Source organism: Triticum aestivum, chromosome 3D, assembly GCF_018294505.1.
Source record: "Triticum aestivum cultivar Chinese Spring chromosome 3D, IWGSC CS RefSeq v2.1, whole genome shotgun sequence".
In the NCBI taxonomy this organism is placed as follows: Eukaryota; Viridiplantae; Streptophyta; class Magnoliopsida; order Poales; family Poaceae; genus Triticum; species Triticum aestivum.
In genome coordinates, this window is record NC_057802.1 from 616,801,231 (window position 1) to 616,824,649 (window position 23,419).

At 44.5% G+C, this 23,419-nt stretch overlaps 1 protein-coding gene across 1 annotated transcript; it reads left to right on the forward strand.

Annotated features, from left to right (window-relative positions):
• Positions 1-2,396: 2,396 nt before the first annotated feature.
• Positions 2,397-4,345, forward strand: LOC123075983 (uncharacterized). Its single transcript, XM_044498462.1, has 3 exons — positions 2,397-3,099; positions 3,194-3,270; positions 4,118-4,345. The coding sequence occupies exons 1-3, from the start codon at positions 2,551-2,553 to the stop codon at positions 4,131-4,133; spliced, it is 642 nt and encodes a 213-aa protein (XP_044354397.1). The 5' UTR covers positions 2,397-2,550; the 3' UTR covers positions 4,134-4,345.
• Positions 4,346-23,419: the final 19,074 nt, after the last annotated feature.

Genomic DNA, 23,419 nt, shown 5'->3' on the forward strand with positions numbered 1-23,419 from the left:
GGGCGTTGCAGAAAAATACATATACAACAAGCAGTTTAATATATGACTATCATGCCCTTTCTATGAAGAGGTACGGGTAATCTGAACCGTCGTTGTGTTTACGGGGGTGCACCCTATCCTCCTTTCCTCATCCCATCCTCAACAGACATTCCGCGCTAGTATGAAATTCTTGGAAAGATCTTGCTATTCCAGTTTAAAAGGACTTGAGGACGTTTTTCATATTGCTTTTCCTCCAATTTTCTAGAAGTCGCTATTTGCTCAATCTGGTAGCATATCTCTACTATTTTTTGTCTCTTTTTTTTTGAAATTTTGATACAACAGATCCAGTTAATTAATTGATGCTACAGTGTGAAGGCAGACATATTTATCAAGTTGAATCTAGGAGATGTCATTGGCGGAAGGACAACTATCGAACCCTTTGCATGGACAACAATGATTGATTACTACAATTTTGTTCAGGTATCCATACTTATCCACATTTAATCGGGAAAACTTCCAATCTATTCATCTTCAACCATGGTAGTACAACGAACACTAGAAATAAAAAAAATTACATTCAGATCTTGTAGAACACCTAGTGACAACTACAAGCACTGAATCAAGCCGAAGGAGCGCCACTGTCGTCGCCCCTTCCTTGCCAGAGCCGGGCAAACCTTGTTGTAGTAGACAGTCGGGAAGTCGTCGTCCTAAGGCCGCATAGAACCAACGCACCAGAACAAGAACCGCCGCGGATGAAGAGTGTATATCAAAAGGATACAACCTGAAAACACACGAACGAGCGAATCCACCAAAGAATGATCCGCCGGAGACACACCTCCACACGCCCATTCATGATGCTAGACGCATCACCGGAACGGGGGCTAGGCGGCCGGGAAGACCTTTATTCCATCTTCAGGGAGCTGCCGCCATCTTGCCTTCCCGAGCAGAACACAAAATCTAAAGAAGCTCCCAAAAAAAAAATCTAAAAATGGAGCCCTCCCAACGGCAAGGGCCGAGATCCACTCCTCCTCTATGGCCCTAAGGCCATCGGAGACGGGACGGACCGGTGCCCGCGCCGGCGGGAGGCAGAGACCCCTAGCTTTTTGAGAGGCGGCGGCTGGCTAGGTCTTCTTACACGTTTTCTAGGATACAAAAATGGCAGACATATAATTTGTTTTACCAGAGTGATCGTCATTTTATTTGACACTTTTCTCAAGCAAAAGTTAGTTACGTAATTCTAGTGCCCATATTGGTATGCTTTGTTATGTCCAGAATTAAATGAAGAATTAGAACTCTGCAATGAAATCGAGGAACGGAAGATGATTTATACAAAAGGTCTTGGGGACGCAGAGGATTCACTAGAGGCAATGTTATGCAGGCTAGAAAACTACTCCTACAATATTTCTCTGTTCAACTATTCATGTTGTAGCTTGTTATCACTATATATTTACAGACCCAACTACTACACCCTCATAGCAATCTTATGATACGTCAGAGTTTACCGGAATTGTAGCTACAGTGAAGCACCCAGGAAAAACCGGGAAGATAGTTGAAAGATATCGGGAGAACAATAACAGGGGTAGAGGTTCAGACTCGTCCAAATAACATTTGGCTTAGCAGCAAAGAGAAAACCTAAGATCTTGAATCGAGCAACGGCAATGCTTGTGCACTGTTACCTTCTTGAAGGCCTTGTTTTTGGGAACCTTTTATGTTTTTCGAGTGTTGTATTAGGTGATGGTAGGTGTCCTGCTGTTGAGAGGAGTCAATCGCTGTGGCGGGACCTTTCGTTTTATTGTTTCCTTTGGCTGTGTATCTTGGATGTCTTTGTGACATCTTGTAGATGCAGAAACTGGATGTAATTAGTATCTTTGCGATATTAATATATTTCTCTTTAAAAAAAAGCAAAGTGAAAAGAAGGACCCCTGTTCCTTAAATACTAAGAAGTCTAGGCCCGTAAGGGTTTCTTTTTTCTGTCTTTTTGGATTTTTTTTACCGTGTTTCTTTGATTGACGCGTGTACATGATGGTCTTCTAGGGTGTCACTGAGTTGATTTTTCCTGCGGTCACGTCTTGTTCACTGTTGACATTGTCATACTGTGTGCTCTTACTTATTGACGCATGTGTTGTGTGGTCTCCTGAAAAGGTTCATCTTTTCCTTTAAAAAAGTTTGGTCGACTGTGTGATGTGATGGCTGAATTCATGTGGCCGTTCTAAAAGTATGTGGATTGGTGTTGTTCCACATGCCTTTGCATGACTCATGCATGTGGCCACGTTGGCTTCGCCTATGCAATCAATTGACACGTTGCTTTCTGGTCTTTTCTCGTGGGTTCGTTTTGTTTTCTTCTCTTCTTTTGGGTGCCTATAAGTACTTCCTTGTCTGGTCTTTGTTTATATCCCTCTTGTTGTGTGTTCGTTCGGTACAGCGTATTCGCTCCACGTCGTTGGGTTCCTCTTCCTCCTCGGTTGGTGCCGCTGATGGGAGGTAGCTTGCCCAAGTTGGTTCTGTTCAGCACACGCGGAGTCGTCGTCGGTGCGCTCGACCACGCCAAGGAGGGCGTCAACCCGGTGGACCATGCGGGAGCAGGATCTGCGTAGGACATGTCCTCGCCGGACGCCCGTTCGTGGCACATGCCGACGTCGCGGCCAGCCACAACGGACGCCCTCATCTCTCCAAGGGAGTGATACAACATCGCCGACGCGGCAGGGCACGGACTGGACGCTCGGGCTCGGGCTAGCCCGGCTCCTCCTCCATTGCAACGGGCGGGCGACTCGACCTGGTGGTGAAGGTGGCGAGGGCCACGACGAGGAGGACGTCAACGTCGTGGGCCTCGCGGGAGCAGGATCCGCGCTCGGCCCCGTCGTCCGTGGTATCCCCCCTACTCACGGCCAACCAGAATGGACAACGTCATCTCTCCATGGAGTGGCACGCCGTTGCCAACGCGGTGGGGCACGGCTGCACGGCCGGGGCACTCGAGCTCCGCCCCCTCTTCGGCGCACCCGCCCGCTAGCTCGGCGGTTCAATCTCGGGCGCGACTGGTCTCCGAGGCAGAGTCGTCGGCGGCGCACTCGACCTAATGGATGGGGATGGCAAGGGCTAGGAGGACATCACGGACGAGCTCAGGTACCTTGACTTCTTCTTCCGTCATCCCACGCGCTGTTTGTGTTGATCCAATCCTCCAATGCTCAGATTTGTGGTCGCGAGCTGCACTTTTCAGGATGCTCATCGACATGTACAGACCGTCCTCCACTTGATTTGTCTCAGAAGTCTCGAATCAAAACTGCGGTTCACATCGTAAGCGTCGAGCACTCTGATTGATTGCTTCCTGCCCATCTTGACTGTCCGCAAAGGTTGATCTACTCTGATTGATTGCTTACTGTCTTGAGTGACCTCAATGGTCGATCTCTATACATATGCAGGGTCTGCTATCTACTGCCAGAAGAACTCAAAGCATGCTATATTGATATGATTTATCACTGCTATATGTGGATCCGTGCCTTGAGAGACGTGATTTAGAACCATGGTTCAGCCGAACCTATGGATCCGTGCCATGCATGTCAATTCCATCCAACACTTGATGGCATGCATTGTTTTAACATGCAAACAACTCCCATCATGCATTTTTTAATCATTCATGCATGTATCCTCATGAACAATGTTCAGAAATCAATGGTGTGGAGCGTAGGTTCGGCCAAGGTTTTGGTTACCGGTCGAAATTTCAAGATTTCCCATGGTTACCGCGTATTTCCGTACCCCTCGGTAAATCGCCATACCGAGCAAAAAATACCAGTTTTTTGAAATTTTTGAATTTAAACACTCGATTTACAGTAAAGTATGTAGGATCTAATTAATACCATGAGAGTTGGTTCTGGCATGTTGGTAGCAACCTAGTTCCTGTTTTGAGAGGTCTCTGGTTCGAATATTCGTTCATTCACTTATTTGAATTCAAAATTCAACTATAAAATTCGCTCGAAATATTCTCGGTATTTCTCGGTAACCGTGGTAACCATATTTATCCGTCCCCCTCGGTAAAATTGCCTCATTCGGTAACCAAAGCCTTGGGTTCGGCTGAACCATGGTTCCGTAAAACATTTTCGTTGTTAGATTTGATACTGAAATAATGGAGCTGTACCACTTGCAGGGTAATTCTGGACTGAGTTCATCCATTCAGTAAATGCATATGTAGAAACATCTGTGACTTCTGCCTCACTAGGGAATGAATTTGCTCTAGAAGCCGTGTGAGGGTAGAGATATAGTCTGGTGTCCTAGGATTTCAGCAATATACGACTGGAAGTAGGTTCCTGTGATTGAAACTGTACAGGGTGATTTCTCACGCTTCTGTATGAATGTGAATTCGAGCTGTGATTGTTTGTCGCAGTCTACAGTTTTGCTCCTCTATTTTTATAGCCAAGCACAGTTTGCTCTTTTAAGCCATTTGTGTTTGCATCACCATTCAGATTTTCTGTGAACACGATACCCTCCAATTTCTCATTCTTCTACTATTCCGTTGTGCAATAACCTTTCAAAAAGAAAAACTCTGGCTAGAGAAAGCTGCATGTATAATGATGCATATAACTAGCCATGGCAAAAATATATATTTAGTTGCCACTGTATTGTTACATGTGAACCACAACAAGACAGGTACTGCAAAGAAGAACAAATTCACACCTCTTTGCGGCTGTTCTATCACATATCAACAGTGAACACTAGGATTGATTGTGTTTATTATATGATATATGTAATGTAATCAGGCTTATACAATGTAAGCAGGCTTATACGTATATACAATTTGTGTGTTTCTGCTGATGTAGCTTACCTTGGCAGAGGAGGAAAGAGCATGGCAGCCATCTTTGTCAGGCTCAAAACGTCCCATGTCGAACCGCGGGCTGACATGGTGTGAGAATTGCCCCTAGCTGAAGAAATGGGGATTAGACACATGGAGATGTAGCACTTGGGTGAGTAGGTACCTGCACGACTTGTGAATGGTCCGAAATCTGAACCGTGAACCTCCCATGGATACTTGCAGCGCCTAGCTAGCTCTGACCGCCGCCACTCCCCAATGGTGAGCATGTCGGAGATCCCGCTATCACCACGCCCTACCCTGCCGCGTCCTCTTCTCCTCTGGCTTTGGCGGCCTCGCTTTCAGGCAAGGAGCACTCGATTGCCTCTTCTCCTCTGCCTCTGGCGGCCTCGCTTCCTCCTGTTCTTCCGAGCTCATCACCCTGTCCGCCGGCTTCTCCCTCTCTAAGCCACCCTCTACCTCGAGAGAACCACATACCTCGCCGGGCGTGCTGCGCAGGCGAGGACCACTCGAGTCCTACTGCAGGCTGAGAGGAGACGGAGGAGCCGGCAATGCGAGGAACAAATGAGACAGGGAGAACGGGGAATGGTGGAGGTGGGGAATAGGCAGGGAGATTCGAGAAGCTACACTGTGAGAGTGGATCTCAGTCCACACCACCGCTGTGGTCCAGTCCAAGTGAAGTCTTAACCTCTGCCAAGATATTTGTTTTACCATTTTGTAATCAAGTTAGAAATATTTGAAACATACTACATTCTTTCATGACCTTTTACCATCACATCTACATTTGAATTGACAGGAACTTCTCCAGTTGCATATGATTTTGTGTATATCACGTAAAGTTCCAGAACTAAATTCATGAAACTAGCACAGAGGTTTAGAACAAAAGTCATCTAACAACTCAAAAACTATCAGTGAAGCCCAGTTGAGCATCAACATCTCTGGTCTAAAAGGAGAACAAGAGCTTCACAATTCTGCGTCCAGTGCCCACTATATGACTACATCACGTATGCATCTACCAACTACTCCCTCCGTTCCTAAATATAAGTCTTTGTAGAGATTCTACTAGATGGACTACATACGGAGCAAAATGAATAAATCTACACTTAAAACGCATCTATATACATCCGTATGTGGTTCATAGTAGAATCTCTACAAAGACTTATATTTAGGAACGGAGGGAGTAGATGTACCTTCTCCTTGTATGTACTACTTTGCCACGAGTCAGGTTTTAGGATGACTTACCAAATATTACAAAAAATACTAAATAACTAATTAATCTATGTGGCACGGCGTGGCCCCGCGCGCTACCCGCTAGTAACATGCTACAGCCACTAACTTTTTGGGTTCAGCTGGCGTGTCACTGATGCGTCGAGCTACGAGGGTCACTGTCCGATCACGCTATCCACCCGGGCCCGCTGAACCATGCTTCCCTGCACCTCGCCCTTCTGCTTCGCCTTAATTCGATAGCTTCTACCCCGTGCTCTGCTCTATCAATGCTGCTGCCCTTTTCCTACTTTCCATGCTGCTAGTCTTCACAAGCAGGACCATAACAATATATGGCCGGATATCTGTTGGTCCTTCTGGGAGCGCACGCTCCTGTAACCGGAAAAAATGTTTTGAAGTGTGACAAAATTTAAAACAAAGATTCGGCATTATATGTGTGTGCGTTAAGTTTCGAAGAAAAGTGGTAACTTTTGTGGCTTGTGTGAAAGAGACAAAAAGATGTCTTGAGAAAAGCATTTTCTAACACCGGATTTTGTCTTTTTACAAACCACACATAAGTTGTCGGTTTTTCACGAAACGACTTTGTGAGCATGTACAATATTGAGATGTACACGCCAAATATTTGTTTGAAATTTTTTGGCATTTCGAAATATGTTTAAAACACATTTTGAAAAACCACGAGCGCACTGCCATGTGCCAAAACGCCACTGTCGCTTTAATCTTCATAATTTTTTTTGGAAAGGAGTACTACCCGAGCCTCTAAATCAAATTGATGCATACAACCATATTATTAATCTTTATAGACGGACTGGGTGATATATGTGCCACCACGGTATCACTAGAAGCCGTAAGGTAACTTGCTCGGCGACGGGCCTGTACGAACCTTTGTTTTTCAGGGGTGAAGGTCTGAAGGAGCTGCATGCTCGGGATCCAGCAATGCAAGATGATCTTTCCAGTTATGGAATAACGATTGAGCTATCTTGCCACGATAACTCGCTCCACAGACCATGGTGCCTTGCCGCATTGCTGCAGCTCGTCGACTTTGGCATGTTAGTTGATTGTTTTTGAGATAGTTAACCACTCATTTGAAGTGGTGACTCCGGCACGGTAGTCAGCCAACTCGACATAGCACTTGGTTGACAGCTCGCTGCAGACACGGGCATGTTCCTGATCCAAGACGTCCTTCACCCTCCCGGAACGAGCGGCACCATCCGAAGGGAGCTCCGGTTGAATATGTATGATGACCGATGATCATCATAAAGAAAAAGAAAGTACTTCCTAGGATATGCTGCCACCACAAATTAAGCAATTCGGTACCAAAAAGTTAGTATCCATCCCTCCGCTTCTTCTATACTTGTGTCTTGGCGTTAAACTACGCCGTAACACCAAATAAAGCTGTCCGCCAGTGAGTAGTTGGTGGGGCGTGCCTAGCTATAATCTTGGGTTTAATTTGATCTGACATTCGATGGGGCACAATCTCAAGAATCTCCTAAATTTATATCAGCATAGATATGGACAAATATAGTACGTAAGAATAAAGGGATAGAACCAATCTGTACAAATTAAGGGCAGTGATAAGGCTAGATCTTCTCAATCTCATTTCAGTGAACAGGGAATAAGGGCAGTGATATTGTCGATCTTATTTGAGTGAATCGGGTGTAAAGGGAGTGATACGGTCAGATCATTTTTTATCTTATTTGTGTGACCTAGGATTAGATCGTCTCTAAGATACATGTCTATATATAGAGATAACATCATGTATTTTTCTGGACGCCCAAACAGAAACAAGAAGTTTGCCTCTGATGGACTGCAAAAATATTCTTCTTTGCCTTATGGTGCTTCTGCTGCTAGGAAATTCCACTCATGATGGTACAATATCATTCTCCCTGACCTTATATATGTCTCCTTTCTCAAGCCAACCGGAGTAGAGTAATATTGTCACCTGAATTGCTGAATTTCTTTGGAACCTTCTCAATTTGTACTTCTTTTAACAATGTGCGTTCTTGTCTGCAGAGTGTGAACTGCACGTTGCTTTTACAGGCCCTGCATGCATCGCATTAACTTGCCAATATGCATGCCAAAGTTCCTGGGGAGATCACAGCAAGCAAGCTTATTGTGTCTCTGTTAATGTTGCCACTTGGAACTGTAGTTGCAACGTATGTAAGTGGAGTTGAACTGGTCCATCATGTTAAACAATGGACAATGATGTGCCTGTGAGAATGTCTATTCAGCACCAATTTTGGGTGTACGTGTGATTTGATTTGATTTTGTCATATGTAACCTCAGGTTTTGTGATTGTGTGTCTGTATGGCTCTCTTTCGTAAGTCCAGACATAACCATATGTAACATGAATGAACCAAGTGTTAGAAATAATGAGCTTGGTCCACATACATTTTCTGAAATTCCTGAAGTATATCTCAAAGTCCCATGTATAAATGACAAGTGGAGGTGCAATCTATGAGACCAACTTAATAGCGAAGTCTCCCTACTCCACTACCATATGTGTGTTCTTGCCTCGTCAGTACGGCGCTGGCATCCGACATGCACATGAATGATCAGTCCATGGCCTTCCAGGAGGTCAACTTCCTTTTCCAGTTATTATTACGACACTATACTGCGTTGCTCCTCCTACATATACAACTTACCGACCACAACCAAAGACACACCGAAACAAGCTAGGACTTTACCTCATGTCGCAACTTGCGTAGTATACTCGATCTCTAATGCAGGCGTGTACCGGCGATGGGGAGAGCATGTCTCCGGAACCACCCGTCCTTGTAATCCTGCATTAGGGAGGATGAATTAGCTTTTTTGCAACTGCTGTGCGTGACTGCTTAAGTTCGTTACCACGGGTCGTTTTAAATCCAAGTTGGATGGCGTTGCATACTGACATTTGCAACGCAGTCTACTTTGACTAGCACCAATGTCATGGTCAACAACAAAGCTTCTGCAGCAACCATGGCTACAAATGAACAATACATGCATCATGATCTGATCATCTCTCTAACTATGTTTGCTGTTGCATGTGTGAGTTTTTTTTTCATCTAGTATGCTAGAGCTATGCATGTTCATTACTCTTCTATTCATGAATTATTTACTGGAATTAATAATATATTTTTTCTAGTTAGACAACAGTCCAAAAGCCAATTGTAGCAAATTTCCTATGTTATCTATTGTTCGATTTGCTGATACATCGAGGCCGGATAAGTTTACAGGTGTGCACTTATGAGGTGGCAATTGATTTCCACATTCTAGCTTACTGCCCTGAAAGTTACCATGTCGTACTGGCATGCCAGAGTGAATCTCTAACGAAAATCAGAGGAAAATCGTTCTGTAGTTGAACAAGCTCATGACATACAATGTATTCTAAAGGAACTCGAACTCTGATTTACTTGATAAATTCGTGGCTTGGTGCATGCTACAAAGCTCCCTCCTTCATGGAGGAGTGTTGCCACTACTCTATACCATAGGAGACACTAGTAGAAAAAGGGGCTTTCGTTCGGGCCTGGCCAGCCCATTAGTCCCGGTTCTGCCACGAACCGGGACCAATGGAGGCATTTGTCCCGGTTCGTGAGCCCAGAGGGCCGGCCGGGGCCTCGTGCGCATTGGTCCCGGTTCGTCTGGGCCCATTTGTCCCGGTTCTTGGCACGAACCGCGATCAATGGGCCTCGCCACTGGCCCACAACCATTGGTCCCGGTTCGTGGCAGGAACCGGGACAGAAGGATGGCCTTTAGTCCCGGTTCCAGCCACGAAACGGGACCAATGAGTTGCCTATATATACCCCATCGCCGGCGAGCAGAGCACTCCACAATGCTCTGTTTTTTGCTGGCTGGCGAGTGGGAGGGCATTGGGTGCTCTAGCTCACCTCCTATGCACATGAGGTGTTCGATGAAATGCCCGAGCCACATTAGTTAAGCTTTCTCCACTCGAAGCTCGACCTCCGAGCTCCATTTTTTCCGAGATTTGTCTAGGTTTAGCGGTCCCTCACACCCCGTCCTCGTCTTCACCGCCGTCGATCGCCCGCGCCGATCTCGTCGCCGGCACCACCGTGGTGAGCCTCTTGTTCTTATCTTCTTGCTGAAAGAAAAAAAATCTTACTTTAGATAGATACTTGTCTAATTTTCTTACTTTTGACACACATAATTATATATAATGCACGCAGATGAACCGGCAATGGATGTACGGTGACAGAGACACCTCTGAGTACATTAAGGGCGTGCATAATTTTCTCGAAGTGGCTGAGGCAAACAAGCAGAATGGTTTTATGTGTTGTCCATGCCCTAATTGTGGGAATACGAGGTCTTACTCTGACAAGAAAATCCTTCACACCCACCTGCTTTATAAGGGTTTCATGCCACACTATAATGTTTGGACGAAGCACGGAGAAATAGGGGTTATGATGGAAGACAATGAAGAAGAGGAGGACGATGACAACTATGTGCCCCCTGAATACGGTGATGCTGCAACGGGGGAAGCTGAAGATCAAGAGGAAGCTGAAGATCCAGAGGAACCAGACGATGTGCCCGATGATGATCTCCGCCGGGTCATTGTTGATGCAAGGGAAAAGTGCGAAAGTGAAAAGGAGAAGCTGAAGTTCGATCGCATGTTAGAGGATCAGAAAAAAAGGGTTGTACCCCAATTGCGAAGATGGCAACACAAACCTCGGTACCGTACTGGAATTGCTGCAGTGGAAGGCAGAGAATGCTGTGCCTGACAAAGGATTTGAGAAGCTACTGAAAATATTGAAGAAGAAGCTTCCAAACGATAACGAATAGTACGTACGCAGCAAAGAAGGTCGTATGCCTTCTAGGATTAGAGGTGGAGAAGATACATGCATGCCCTAATGACTGCATCCTCTACCACGGTGCGTACAAGGATTTGAACGCATGCCCGGTATGTGGTGCATTGCGGTATAAGATCAGACGAGATGACCCTGGTGATGTTGAGGGCGAGCCCCGCAGGAAGAGGGTTCCTGCGAAGGTGATGTGGTATGCTCCTATAATACCACGGTTGAAATGACTGTTCAGAAACAAAGAGCATGCCAAGTTGATGCGGTGGCACAGTGAGGACAGTAAGAAGGACGGGAAGTTGAGAGCACCCGCTGACGGGTCGCAGTGGAGAAAAATCGAGAGAAAGTTCTGGGCTGAGTTTGCAAGTGACCCAAGGAACGTATGGTTTGCTTTATGCGTGGATGCATTAATCCTTTCGGGGAGCAGAGCAGCAATCACCGCACCTGGCCCGTGACTCTATGTATGTATAACCTTCCTCCTTGGATGTGCATGAAGCGGAAGTTCATTATGATGCCAATTCTCATCCAAGGCCCTAAGCAACCCGGCAACGACATTGATGTGTAGTAAGGCCATTAGTTGAAGAACTATTACAGCTGTGGAATGGAACAGATGTACGTGCGTGGGATGAGCACATGGGGGAAGAATTTGACCTAAAGGCGTTGCTGTTCGTGACCATCAATGATTGGCCCGCTCTCAGTAACCTTTCAGGACAGACAAACAAGGGATACCACGCATGCACGCACTGTTTAGCTGACACCGAAAGTATATACCTGGACAGATGCAGGAAGAATGTGTACCTGGGCCATCGTCGATTTCTCCCGACCAACCATCAATGTCGAAAGAAAGGCAAGCATTTCAAAGGCGAGGCAGATCACCGGAAGAAGCCCGCCATGCGTACCGGTGATCACGTACTTGCTATGGTCTCTCATTTACATGTAATATTTGGAAAGGGTCCCGGCGGACTAGCTGTTCCGAATGACGCTGAGGGACACGCACCCATGTGGAAGAAGAAATCTATATTTTGGGACCTACCCTACTGGAAAGAGCTAGAGGTACGCTCTTCAATCGACGTGATGCACGTGACGAAGAACCTTTGCGTGAACCTGTTAGGCCTCTTGGGCGTGTATGGGAAGACAAAAGATACACCTGAGGCACGGGAGGACCTGCAACGTTTGCGCGAAAAAGACGGCATGCCTCCAAAGCAGTATGAAGGTCCTGCCAGCTACGCTCTTACCAAAGAAGAGAAGGAAATCTTTTTTGAATGCCTGCTCAATATGAAGGTCCCGACTGGCTTCTCGTCGAATATAAAGGGAATAATAAATATTCCAGAGAAAAAGTTCCAGAACCTAAAGTCTTATGACTGCCACGTGATTATGACGCAACTGCCTCCGGTTGCATTGAGGGGGCTTCTACCGGAAAATGTCCGATTAGCCATTGTGAAGCTATGTGCATTCCTCAATGCAATCTCTCAGAAGGTGATCGATCCAGAAATCATATCAAGGCTAAGGAGTGATGTGGCGCAATGTCTTGTCAGTTTCGAGCTGGTGTTCCCACCATCCTTCTTCAATATCATGACGCACGTCCTAGTTCATCTAGTCGACGGGATTGTCATTCTGGGCCCCGTATTTCTACACAATATGTTCCCCTTTGAGAGGTTCATGGGAGTCCTAAAGAAATATGTCTGTAACCGTGCTAGGCCAGAAGGAAGCATCTCAATGGGCCATCAAACAGAGAATGCCATTGGATTTTGTGTTGACTTCATTCCTGGCCTTAAGAAGATAGGTCTCCCTAAATCGCGGTATGATGGGAGACTGACTGGAAAAGGCACGCTAGGAGCGAACTCAATAATATGCAGGGACGGGCATTCTTGGTCTCAAGCACACTACACAGTTCTACAGAACTCTACCTTGGTGACCCCGTATGTCGATGAACACAAGAACAGTCTGCGCTCCAAACACCCGGAGCAGTGTGACGACTGGATTACATGTGAACACATCAGGACTTTCAGCAGTTGGTTGGAAACACGTCTCAGAGGTGACACCACTGTTTGTGATCAGTTGTACTCGTTGTCCAGGGGACCATCTTCGACTGTATTGACTTACAAAGGATACGAGATAAATGGGAATACATTTTACACGATCGCCCAAGATCAAAAGAGCACCAACCAAAATAGCGGCGTCCGCTTTGATGCAACAACCGAGAGGGGAAAGGACACATATTATGGTTACATAATGGACATATGGGAACTTGACTAAGGACATGATTTTATGGTCCGTTTGTTTAAGTGCAAATGGGTCAATCTGTCAGGAGGCGGGGTACAGGTAGACCCACAGTACGGAATGACAATAGTGGATCTGAACAATCTTGGGTACACTGACGAACCGTTCGTCCTAGCCAATGATGTGGCACAGGTTATCTATGTGAAGGACATGTTTACCAGACCGAGAAAAACAAAAGATAAGGAAGTGAATATATCATACGATGAGCCAAAGCTCCACATAGTTCTTTCAGGAAAAAGGGACATTGTGGGAGTGGAGGGCAAGACAGACATGTGTGAAGATTATGAAAAGTTTCATGAAATTCCTCCCTTCAAAGTCAAGGCTGACCCAAGCATCCTGATAAACGATGAAGATTATCCATTGTTACGGCGCAATAAGCAAAGCACACAAACGAACAAAAAGTGAAGACTTTCTCTCCACAACTATTATGATGATACCATGCCAACTTTCAACCTTTTCGTAGTTCATTTGAAATGCCTGTTGTAACAGACGAGTTTCCGTATGAAATCCTGATACTTCGAAACAGATTGTCCGTTTTGTACACGAAGTGCATCCAGTTTTTGCCGTAACCCTCTCTACTTTCTTGCACATGCTATGTGGTGAAATGATTATACCATGCCAACTTTCAACCTTTTCAGAGTTCATTTCTAGTGCTTTTCAATTTCAGGGTCTTATAGCTCAAAATAAACAGTAAATGCAAGGAAAATAACAAATATCATAAAAAATAAATAAGTAATTAGAAACAGAATAAAATACACTTTAATAAAATATATAAGTAGAAACAAAAAAACTTCAATAACATAAATAAAATTTATGAAACTAAAATTATCAACGTATTTTCTGTTCAAAACATTATAAGCAACCTCTAGTATTGCTGAAACTAAAATTATATAAAATTGATGCAACTAAAAGTATCAAAGTTTTTTCTTTTCAAACTCATTAAAAGCAAAAATAATTTTCATAAAGAACTTTTTTTGTTAGAAACTATAATAGCAAAAAGAATTATCATAAAATAAAATAAATAAGTAATTAGAAACAAAATAAAAAAAATAAGTATTTTGTTGTAAGTAGAAACAAAATAAAATAAATAAAGCAAAAAAGAAAAGAAATAAACTGGGAAAAAATAAAAAACGCCACCTACTGGGCCACCACGGCCTGAATACGACTAGAAACCCACCCATGGGCCAGGATTCAGGCCCGTAGAAAGCCCAATAGGTCCACAGGCAGATACAGTGTGTTTAGACCCGAAAACCTGCATTTGAGAGGAGCTCGAGAGGGCAGCGGGAGTGGGGCTTATAAACCACTCCCGAGCTCTCTCAGCTAGCGAGGTGGGACTAAACTTTCGTGCCGCGATGCGGACAGCAGAAGGCCTTTAGTCCCGGTTGGTGCCACCAACCGGTACTAAAGGCATACATTGGTACCGGTTCGTGGCACCAACCGGTACCAATGCCCCCCCTTTAGTCCCGGTTTGCGCCACCAACCTGGACCAAAGGCCTCTGCTTCCCGCCCTTTGGGCTGCTGAAAAGAGGCCTTTGGTCCCGGTTGGTGGCACCAACTGGGACTGAACGTGGGCTTTGCTACCGGTTCGTGCCACGAACCGAGACTAAAGCCTATATAAGCCAGCACTTAGCATTTTTTTCAGATTTCATCGCCAGTTGCCGCCCGCCGACGCCGACCTCCTCGACGCTGCCAGGCTGCCCCGCTGCCGTCGCCGTCGCCCGTGCCCCCAAGCCCACACCGACGCCGTCCGCCGCCCTCGAGCCCACGCTGTCGCCGGCCGCGCCCCTGCGCCACGCCCCGACGCCGTCCCGCCCCGCCCCGACGCCGTCGCCGCCCCTGCCCCGACGCCGCCCCTGCCCCGACGCTGCCTCCTCCTCGCCGTCGCCGCGCACCCTGTGAGCGTCGCCCCGATCCCCTCCTCCTCCTCCCTGTAATGGCCGCCGCCGCTGTCGTCGCGCCGCCGCGCCCCCTAGCTATTATATATGTGTAGTTTAGATTTGTAATTTAGTTGTATTAATTTGGATGTGTAGTTAGACGTGTAGTTAATTTAGTTGTTTTAATTTAGATGTATTAATTTAGATGTGTAGTTTAGATTTTTTTTGTTGATATTATTATTGAATATGCAAATCCTCTATTTCTTCTTTTTTTTCTTTTTCTCCTCTTTTTTTTTCTTCTCCTCTATTTCTTCTTCTTCTCCAATTTTTTTTGTTTTTTTTCTTTGATCTCCTCCTCTATTCCTTTCTTCTTCTCCTCTTTTTTTTCTTCTTCTTCCTCTTCTTATTTTTTTATCGGGTATGTCGTTGTCGATATACGTACCCCCTCCCCGATAACTTTTAGTAAGTACTACTTAGAAAGTGTTTAATAAAATTAGTTAGAAAAATAATAGAACTAGTTAAACTAGCTAGTTTATTTTTAGTAAGTACTACTTTATTCTATTTATAGTAAGGAAATTAATAGAACTAGTTTATATTTTTAGTTAAAGCAATTATTCCCGCATCGACGTCGACGATGCCTATCCCGCATCCTCGTCATCGACTCAGCGGAGGAGGCCGGCTTGATCAGAGGGGCCATGTCCGGGACTGGGCTCCGCCGGGCTGGTTTTGGGAGGTGCTACCTTCCGGGGGGCGTAGGTTGGTGAGGAGCCAGCCCGTCATTGACCCGATCCTTGTTTGGTGGCGGTCGCGTGGGCCAGTGACGGTGCCGAGGCTTCCGGACACCGCGGAGGTGGTACGTCACCGTGTCAGCGAGGAGGACCAGCACGTCCGTCGCTACATGGTTGCGTTGGAGGGCAGGTTCGACAATACCTGGCAGCTTCTTCAGGGATCTCACTGGAGCTATGATCCTGTGATGGTTCCTTCCCTTTGGGTGTCCACCGCCCGCGCCGATACCCATGGGGCGCTACGGTTCTAGCTGTACTGGCGATATTATGATAGTATTCGAGGTGTATTAGTGATAATATTCGACGATGTACGGACGTATGGAGATGATGTAGTTTTGCTTATAATTGAATGCATCCTAATTTGAATACTACTTCATTTTGCGATTTGATTTTGCTTATTGAATGCTCAAATTGGGAAACTACTCCTACTTTGAATGCTAAAATTGGAGAGCACTATGTAAGGCATATGCATATGATTAGTTGATAGCTTATAGGGTTTTTGTTTTCGCAGAAATCTAGGAGCCCTCGGCCCCTCCATCATCCCCGCCGTCGTCCCCGTCACCGACCCCCTCCGACATCGAGGTGAGACCAGCCAAATCCTCTTTTAGAAAGATAATTAAACGATATTTCGGGTTGACTTTAAGTCTGTCGAGTCTCCACCATATATGAGAGGACGAAGAATCCCGACTGTTGTCGTGGGGGTAGCTTCTCCTTCGTTCCCGTGTGCTAGACAATTTGGTGTAATGCACTCGGGAACGAAAGGAGGAGCTACCATCACCGACGGTCGCAAATGTCAGAGAGGAATCAGTGAGGGAGAGTTCCACCATATATATATGAGAGGACGAAGAATCCCGACTGTTGTCGTGGGGGTCGCTTCTCCTTCGTTCCCGTGTGCTAGACATTTTGGTGTAATGCACTCGGGGACAAATGGAGGAGCGACCATCACCAACTGTCGAATGTATACACCACGTGAGCTGAGAGTTTTCAAGAAAAGACTCGACAAACCGATAGTTAACCCGTGATGAAAAATAATGATCTAATTTAGTTTTTGTAGTACATATATTTAATTGTACCAGTTTAATCTTTGAATTATGAACGTAGGAAATGTCATCATCGGATGACGAAAGTCTCCCGGGGGAGTGCGGGTGGTGCCACGACGATCAAGGTTTGTGTGACAGGCCTCACCTGGACGATGATGGGCGCTTCACACTACTACAAAAACAGCTATAGCCAATATGGACACTAATGGCGCACTGTGCATGTGGTGCGCCATTACTAAATAGTAATGGCGCACCATGTGTTGGTGCGCCATTAGTAATTCTTTTTTATTTTTTCAAAACTAGTAATGGCGCACCAGGGGATAGTGCGCCATTACTAGTTAAACTATTAATGGCGCACCACTCCCACAGTGCGCCATTAGTAATTATGTTTCAAAAAAAATTCAAATTTTTTTATTTTATTTTTTAAACTACTAATGGCGCACCGTGGGAGTGGTGCACCATTACTAGTTGAACTAGTAATGGCACACACCACTCCCACGGTGCGCCATTAGTAATTTGGCCCAAACATTCCCCCGAATGCCCCCCCTGACCGCCTTTTCAGTTTCAAAAAAATAAAAGAAAATGATAGAAATGTCAAAAAATAAAAGAAAATAAGATTCCCATGTGACTTTTCGACTTTTTTGCAAAATTTACAAACATGAATTTTCGACTTTTTTGCAAAATCTCTCGAGAATTTGTAAAATGGGCATAACTTTTGCATACGAACTCGGATGAAAAAGTTTTTTATATGAAAGATCATCTACTTGAAAAGATACATCCGAATTTAACTGGGGAACCCCGTTAAACATTTTTAAAATCCTCAAAAACCTAACAGAAAAAAAGATACGGGGCTTTTAAGATCTGGAGAGGCAAAAAAATTCAAAAAAATTCAAACTTACTAATGGCGCACCTACCCATGGTGCGCCATTAGTATCTTCCCGCCTTCAAAATTCAAAATAAATAAAAAAAGTTAGTAATGGCGCACCTGCCCACGGTGCGCCATTACTATGCCGTATGTATGGCTGGGCGTGGTCCTCTCCTCCTTACCTCTTCATTCTTCTCCTCCACTCCACCTCTCCTCCACTCCATCTCCTCCTCTCCTCTACTCCATCTCCCCTTCTCTCCTCCACCATACTACCCTCCTCCTCTCCGGCGACCTCCTCCTCCTCCTCCTCCTCTCCGGCGACCTCCTCCTCCCTCCTCTCCTCCCCTCCCCTCACGGTTTCTCCTCCCTCCTCTCCAGTGAGCTCCTCCTCCCTCCTCTCCGGTGAGCTCCTCCCTCCCTCCTCTCCGGTGAGCTCCTCCTCCCTCCTCTCCGGTGAGCTCCTCCTCCCTCCTCTCCTCCCCTCCGCTCATGGTTTCTCCTTCCTCCTCTCCGATGCTCCGGTGAACTCCTCTCCGGCGACCTCCTCCTCCTCTCCGGCGATGTAGGCGAGCGCCTCTCCAGTGACCTCGGCCCTCCTCTCCGGCGAACTCCTCTCCGGCAAAAGAACACGGCATCAAAATAACGTACAAGATCCAAAAACGAGAACAAAATTTGAAAAAAAACGAGCAAAAAATGGGCAAAAAAATCGTGATCCAGATCCAAATTCAAAATTCAAAAATAGCAATGGCGCACGGTGGGGGTTAGACGGTGCGCCACTACTATTTTCCCGCCTTCAAAATTCAAAAATACTAATGGCGCACCGTGGCCTATACTAATGGCGCATCAGTGGTGCGCCATTAGTAAAAAATACTAGTGGCGTGGTACTAGTGGCGCACCAGTAGTGCGCCATTAGTAGGCAAAACTGGTGCGCCACTAGTAGGCCTTTTCCTAGTAGTGTCAGCATTAAGCTCAAGGAGACCTTCGATGTTGAAACGGTACGCAACGGCAACAAGTGTTTTTTCGTAATTAAGCATGACTTCAACTATTTCAACGTGTAATTTTCATCTTTTACAATTCGTGTATAGCTTATCCCATGCCATGCAAGACGCTATGTCTTGGAGAGGATGGATTTTGAAGACCATGAAAATTTTGAAACGAAGAAAATTCACCTAAGGACCCATCATGATGTGGATTTTGAAGTAAATCTGTATAATGCTGAGAGCGTAACCCATTTTGGTTGCAAAAATTGGGAAACATTTTGCAAGATGTATGGTTTTGATGAGGGTATGCTTGTCACCATGGATCTTGGTGATCCTGAAATCGAGCAAGACAATATGGACATTTGGGTCCTTGTTGATACGCCTCCAGTTCTACCGCTATGTGAGTTTCTCAAACATAGTTATTAGCTAATTTATATTGTTTATTTCAAAATAGTTGACAGCTTATTTTCATTGACAGCTTATTTTGATTGTTCAAACAATGTGCGGAACATGGTAGACAAAACCCACTACACCGATGGCTCCGAATTAACTTATCAGGAGAAAAATCATCTGGTCGGATTTTGTACTGATATTGAGAATTACAATATCTACAATCAAACTCCTCAACATTATGGTCAATACGTGCCACTAGTGCACGTGTTGAACTACGGTAACTACCATGGAGATACCCTGGTAAGATATTTTACTATTACAACATCCGTGCATCTTGTGCATACTTCTAAAACTAGTACATCATTGCTAACTATGAAGTTATTACTATGTTTTTAACAGAGAATCCCAGAGGATTGTGTGCCTCATTTGATGTATCAGAATGGCAGCCTTCGTGTTTTGAACATATATCCAGGTCATCCTACGAATATCAACTGTCCATACCGGATTTCTCAAAGAAGTGAAGACATGCTAATCAATAAATGGAAAAAATGTATGGACAGTCGTAAGGAGGTTCTTGGAAGCAAAAGGAAGCGAAGCGCAAGAATTGAAGACAGGATGATCTCCGTTCTCCATAATGGAGAGTCAGGGTCTATATTGTTTTATGCTATTTTGCCTTAAAGAGGGTATTTAGGTCCTACCTAATACTGATGATCATGTGCTAAGAACAAAGTAGGGTTGGTTCGATGACTATCAGGATGATGATCGTATGACTTGTTATTAATAACGAGTAGAAGTTGTATGATGATGATTAGTAGGACTTGTTATTATGATGATGCATGATGCGAGCATGAAGAGTTATTATATATCTGTGGATGAAATGAACATGGATTGGATTGAAGTGAAGGCAACATGCATGTGGTGCATGTCGAAAGTAGTACAATCCAAACTTGATCAAGTTAGGATTAGTATTACTTTCGACATGCACCACATGTTGCCTCACTACAATCTAAGTCATGTTTAGGCATAGCATTAGCAGTAGCACGGAGATAAGAGAGGACACATCTCTCTATTAGCTACCTATACCAACCTAAATTAACCCCCAAAACCCCAAAACCACCTCCTTTAAAAAAAAATAACCAGACGCTGAAATGCTGACGCGTGGAAGCTTATTGGTCCCGGTTGGTGCTACCAACCGGGACCAAAGGCCCTCCTGCCTGGGCTCGCCGGATCGGCCACGTGGAGGCCCATCTGTCCCGGTTTGTATATGAACCAGGACTAAAGGGCTAGGGCATTAGTAACGACCCTTTAGTCCCGGTTCCCCAACCAGGACAGATGGGCCTTATGAACCGGGACAAATGGGCCTTTTTCTACTAGTGAGACATGATAATCTAGTTAAAATCTGATAGTATCTGTTGATGTTGACTAGAAAGCTCGGGCTAAAAACTGTGCTGAGAAAGGAGACGAGGTTCAACCTAGCGCCAATATGGTGAAGAGATACCCACAAAATAGGAACAGAGAGAAGAACATGCATGTTCTCAATAAACCTATCAAGACTACTACCTTAAAGAAGAAGAAGATGAACAAGTTTCAGCTAGAGTTCTATGCTTGTAAAATGCTTGGACACTTTCCCAAGGAAGGCCGATAATGTGTAGACCGCAGAGAGAAAACGGGGTCATAGAATGTCAACATGGTGACCACACTAGAAGTACTAATGGGTATGATAATTTTCCTATTGCTTTCTTAGTATTTCAATCATCTTCCTGGTTGATTGATTCACGTGCTAGCGTTCGTCGACATCTCTTTGTTAAGTTCTTATCAGGTCGCATGGTGTTCTTTTGTCCTAATGGGGAATTGATCGATGCTTATGTTGGTCACATTGGCAGGGTGGATTAAAAGTTCACTTTGGTGAAGGTCATGCAGCCAAAGGACGTGAAACATCTCCTTACTATGAACAAAAATCAGAGTTAGTGGCTCCCTTATATGTAGAGATAGGTTCAAGTTAGATTTAGAATCAAATCTAAACCTACCTATACTATTAGAGACTCCCTATAATTTCCCACGTTTATTTAAAAGTTAGAGCGGTTCATCTCGTGGGACTAAGTTATTACAGTGTATATTAGCCCAAAACTTTAGAATTTATCATGTTACATTATTTCTGCAAAAAAAATGACTTGACCCAAACTTCATGTAATTACATGAAGAACAAAATATCAATAGTTCAACCAGATAAACGGTTACCAATTTCATGAAAAACTGCCTGGAAAATAAAGATGACCGAATTTTTTTATCAATATGCTTATAACAAACCAGGGTGACAGAGTCCATATAATTGTATTTCTAGAAGGGAAAAGTGTGGCATCTGTTCACTCAAGTTGGGATCCAATTCAATCTAGTCACAAGATGATAAAGGTTGTGATTTAATCTAATGAGCTGCTCCTATAGCCATCATGGGCGCCGGCCAGAGCGGCCTGGCCGCGTGCGAGCATACACTGGCGCGCGGCCTCCTACCAACCATCTACGAGTCCTCCAATGCCATCGGCGGTTGTGCACTCACTGGCCTCTACGTGGCTGTATGTGTATCCGGGCGTCCGGGAGGAGGACAAGGACGTGTTGTGTGACCGGTGGGCTGGCGACCGCTAGGCGTTCGGAACCATCTGTGGCCAGGGACGGAGCTGCTATAGTAACACTAGGGTCAATTCACCCCAATGAATGTTTACAAATTCTTCATTAATTAGCACTATGTAATGTGTATTTCTAGAATATGACACCTATGTAGCAGAGATAATATAGTGATGACCCCATAGTACATCTTCTGGCTTCATCCCTGTCTGTGGTGAGTGGCGGCTCACGTTAACCCCCGACTCTGCATCATTATGATGCACACAACCATCTTTACAACTTGTTTTTTTAACTTGCAGTTGTAACTGGAAACTGCTTTGCAAAATTCAACCGTAAAAAAGCCTTTCGGACCGTCTAGCAGAATTCAGCAAGGTGACCACTTTGTTCCATGACCCGCCCGCTTGTGCTGAAATTATCTGACTTCACATGTTCTTAATTGTAACATGTAACTCTTAGCCAATTTCCCGCTAGGTCAGCATCCGCCATCCATCCATGCTAATAGACAACATCACCATCATCTATCATTATTTTCCCTTTTTTGTTTAAAGAGAAGGGCAAATTCATTATCAGAGTACCAAAAGACGCCCTGTCATTTAGCGGCCTTCTGTTTCTCCGCTTGGCCTTGTGTCCAAGTGTAGATTTCATTCTAACACGTTTGTTAAATTCAAATTCATTGCTCAGCTAAGAGCATAAAGAAAGGCCATGAATCATGTTCTCAACTGTTAGCCCCCTTTTAGTAGACCATGGACTCTGATATAGCTTGTGAACACAGCTAAGTATTCATTCCATTTTGCTGTGTAAGGCCTGATAGCGTGGCCTAGGCCTCTAATGCGTGATGTTTAAAATGACCGTTTGCGTGTAGTGATCTATGCTACAACGAATCACCCACCGCACAACAGTCTCTAAGCACCCTCGACAGGTGGGTTTTAATCTTTTTTGGCACTGGATTTGCGTCGCCACTCGAGCTCCCAGCTAATTTTATAGTCAAGGCCTTAATGGACATAGCAGATGGTATGCCTATCCAATGGAAAACATACCATATTTTGTACAGTTCCAGACTCCAAAATCATCCTTCCCTCTCCCCCCTATGAGTATTTGCTTAATATCGCATATGATATTTAATTCTAGATTTCATTGGATCAAATTCAATATTGCAAAATCTAGAATATCTGCTACTCCCTCGGTTCCATATTTTTATTGACTCTCAAACGAATGTATGTTTCACCGAAATATGTCAAGATAGATTCTTTTGAGCGTCGATTAATATTGGAAGGAGCGAGTAGTTTATATTTGTATAGATATGGAAACATGTAACATCATTAAATAGATACTATTTTAAAGATAGAACCCACTTTTGCAAAATAATTATAGTGATACGACTAGATCTTTATACTGACTGGTCATAAGGCATAGATATCGACAGATACAAAAGCATTAAATATACTAGTCGTCAACCCGTGCGTTCGCACGGGCTAGCGTATTGATAATGCTAACTATATACAAACTTAAACGAGTAATACCATTAACATGTTATAGTGATTAACATATTGATGCGATTATCAATAAGATTTAGCTCCATCCTTAAAGTATGGCAACAATTTTAAAATTTGGTGTGTTTCACATTTGGATAAGTTGCATTAAACAGTTAGCTTTAGTTTATTGATTCAAATGTTTCCGAACCCGGGTATAAAAATTCTTACTTTGTGTGTTTTAGAAACATTTATCCTTTTTTATCATGGATATTGTTTGTTGTTTTTTCACAGTCAATATCAACATGACATCCCTTTCTCAG

Bases quoted from the DNA above. Each gene is read 5' to 3' on its own strand.
- LOC123075983 (XM_044498462.1), top strand. From the start codon at position 2,551: ATGCGGGAGCAGGATCTGCGTAGGACATGTCCTCGCCGGACGCCCGTT. The intron at 3,100-3,193 runs GTACCTTGACTT...TGCACTTTTCAG, and splicing joins GACATCACGGACGAGCTCAG to GATGCTCATCGACATGTACA.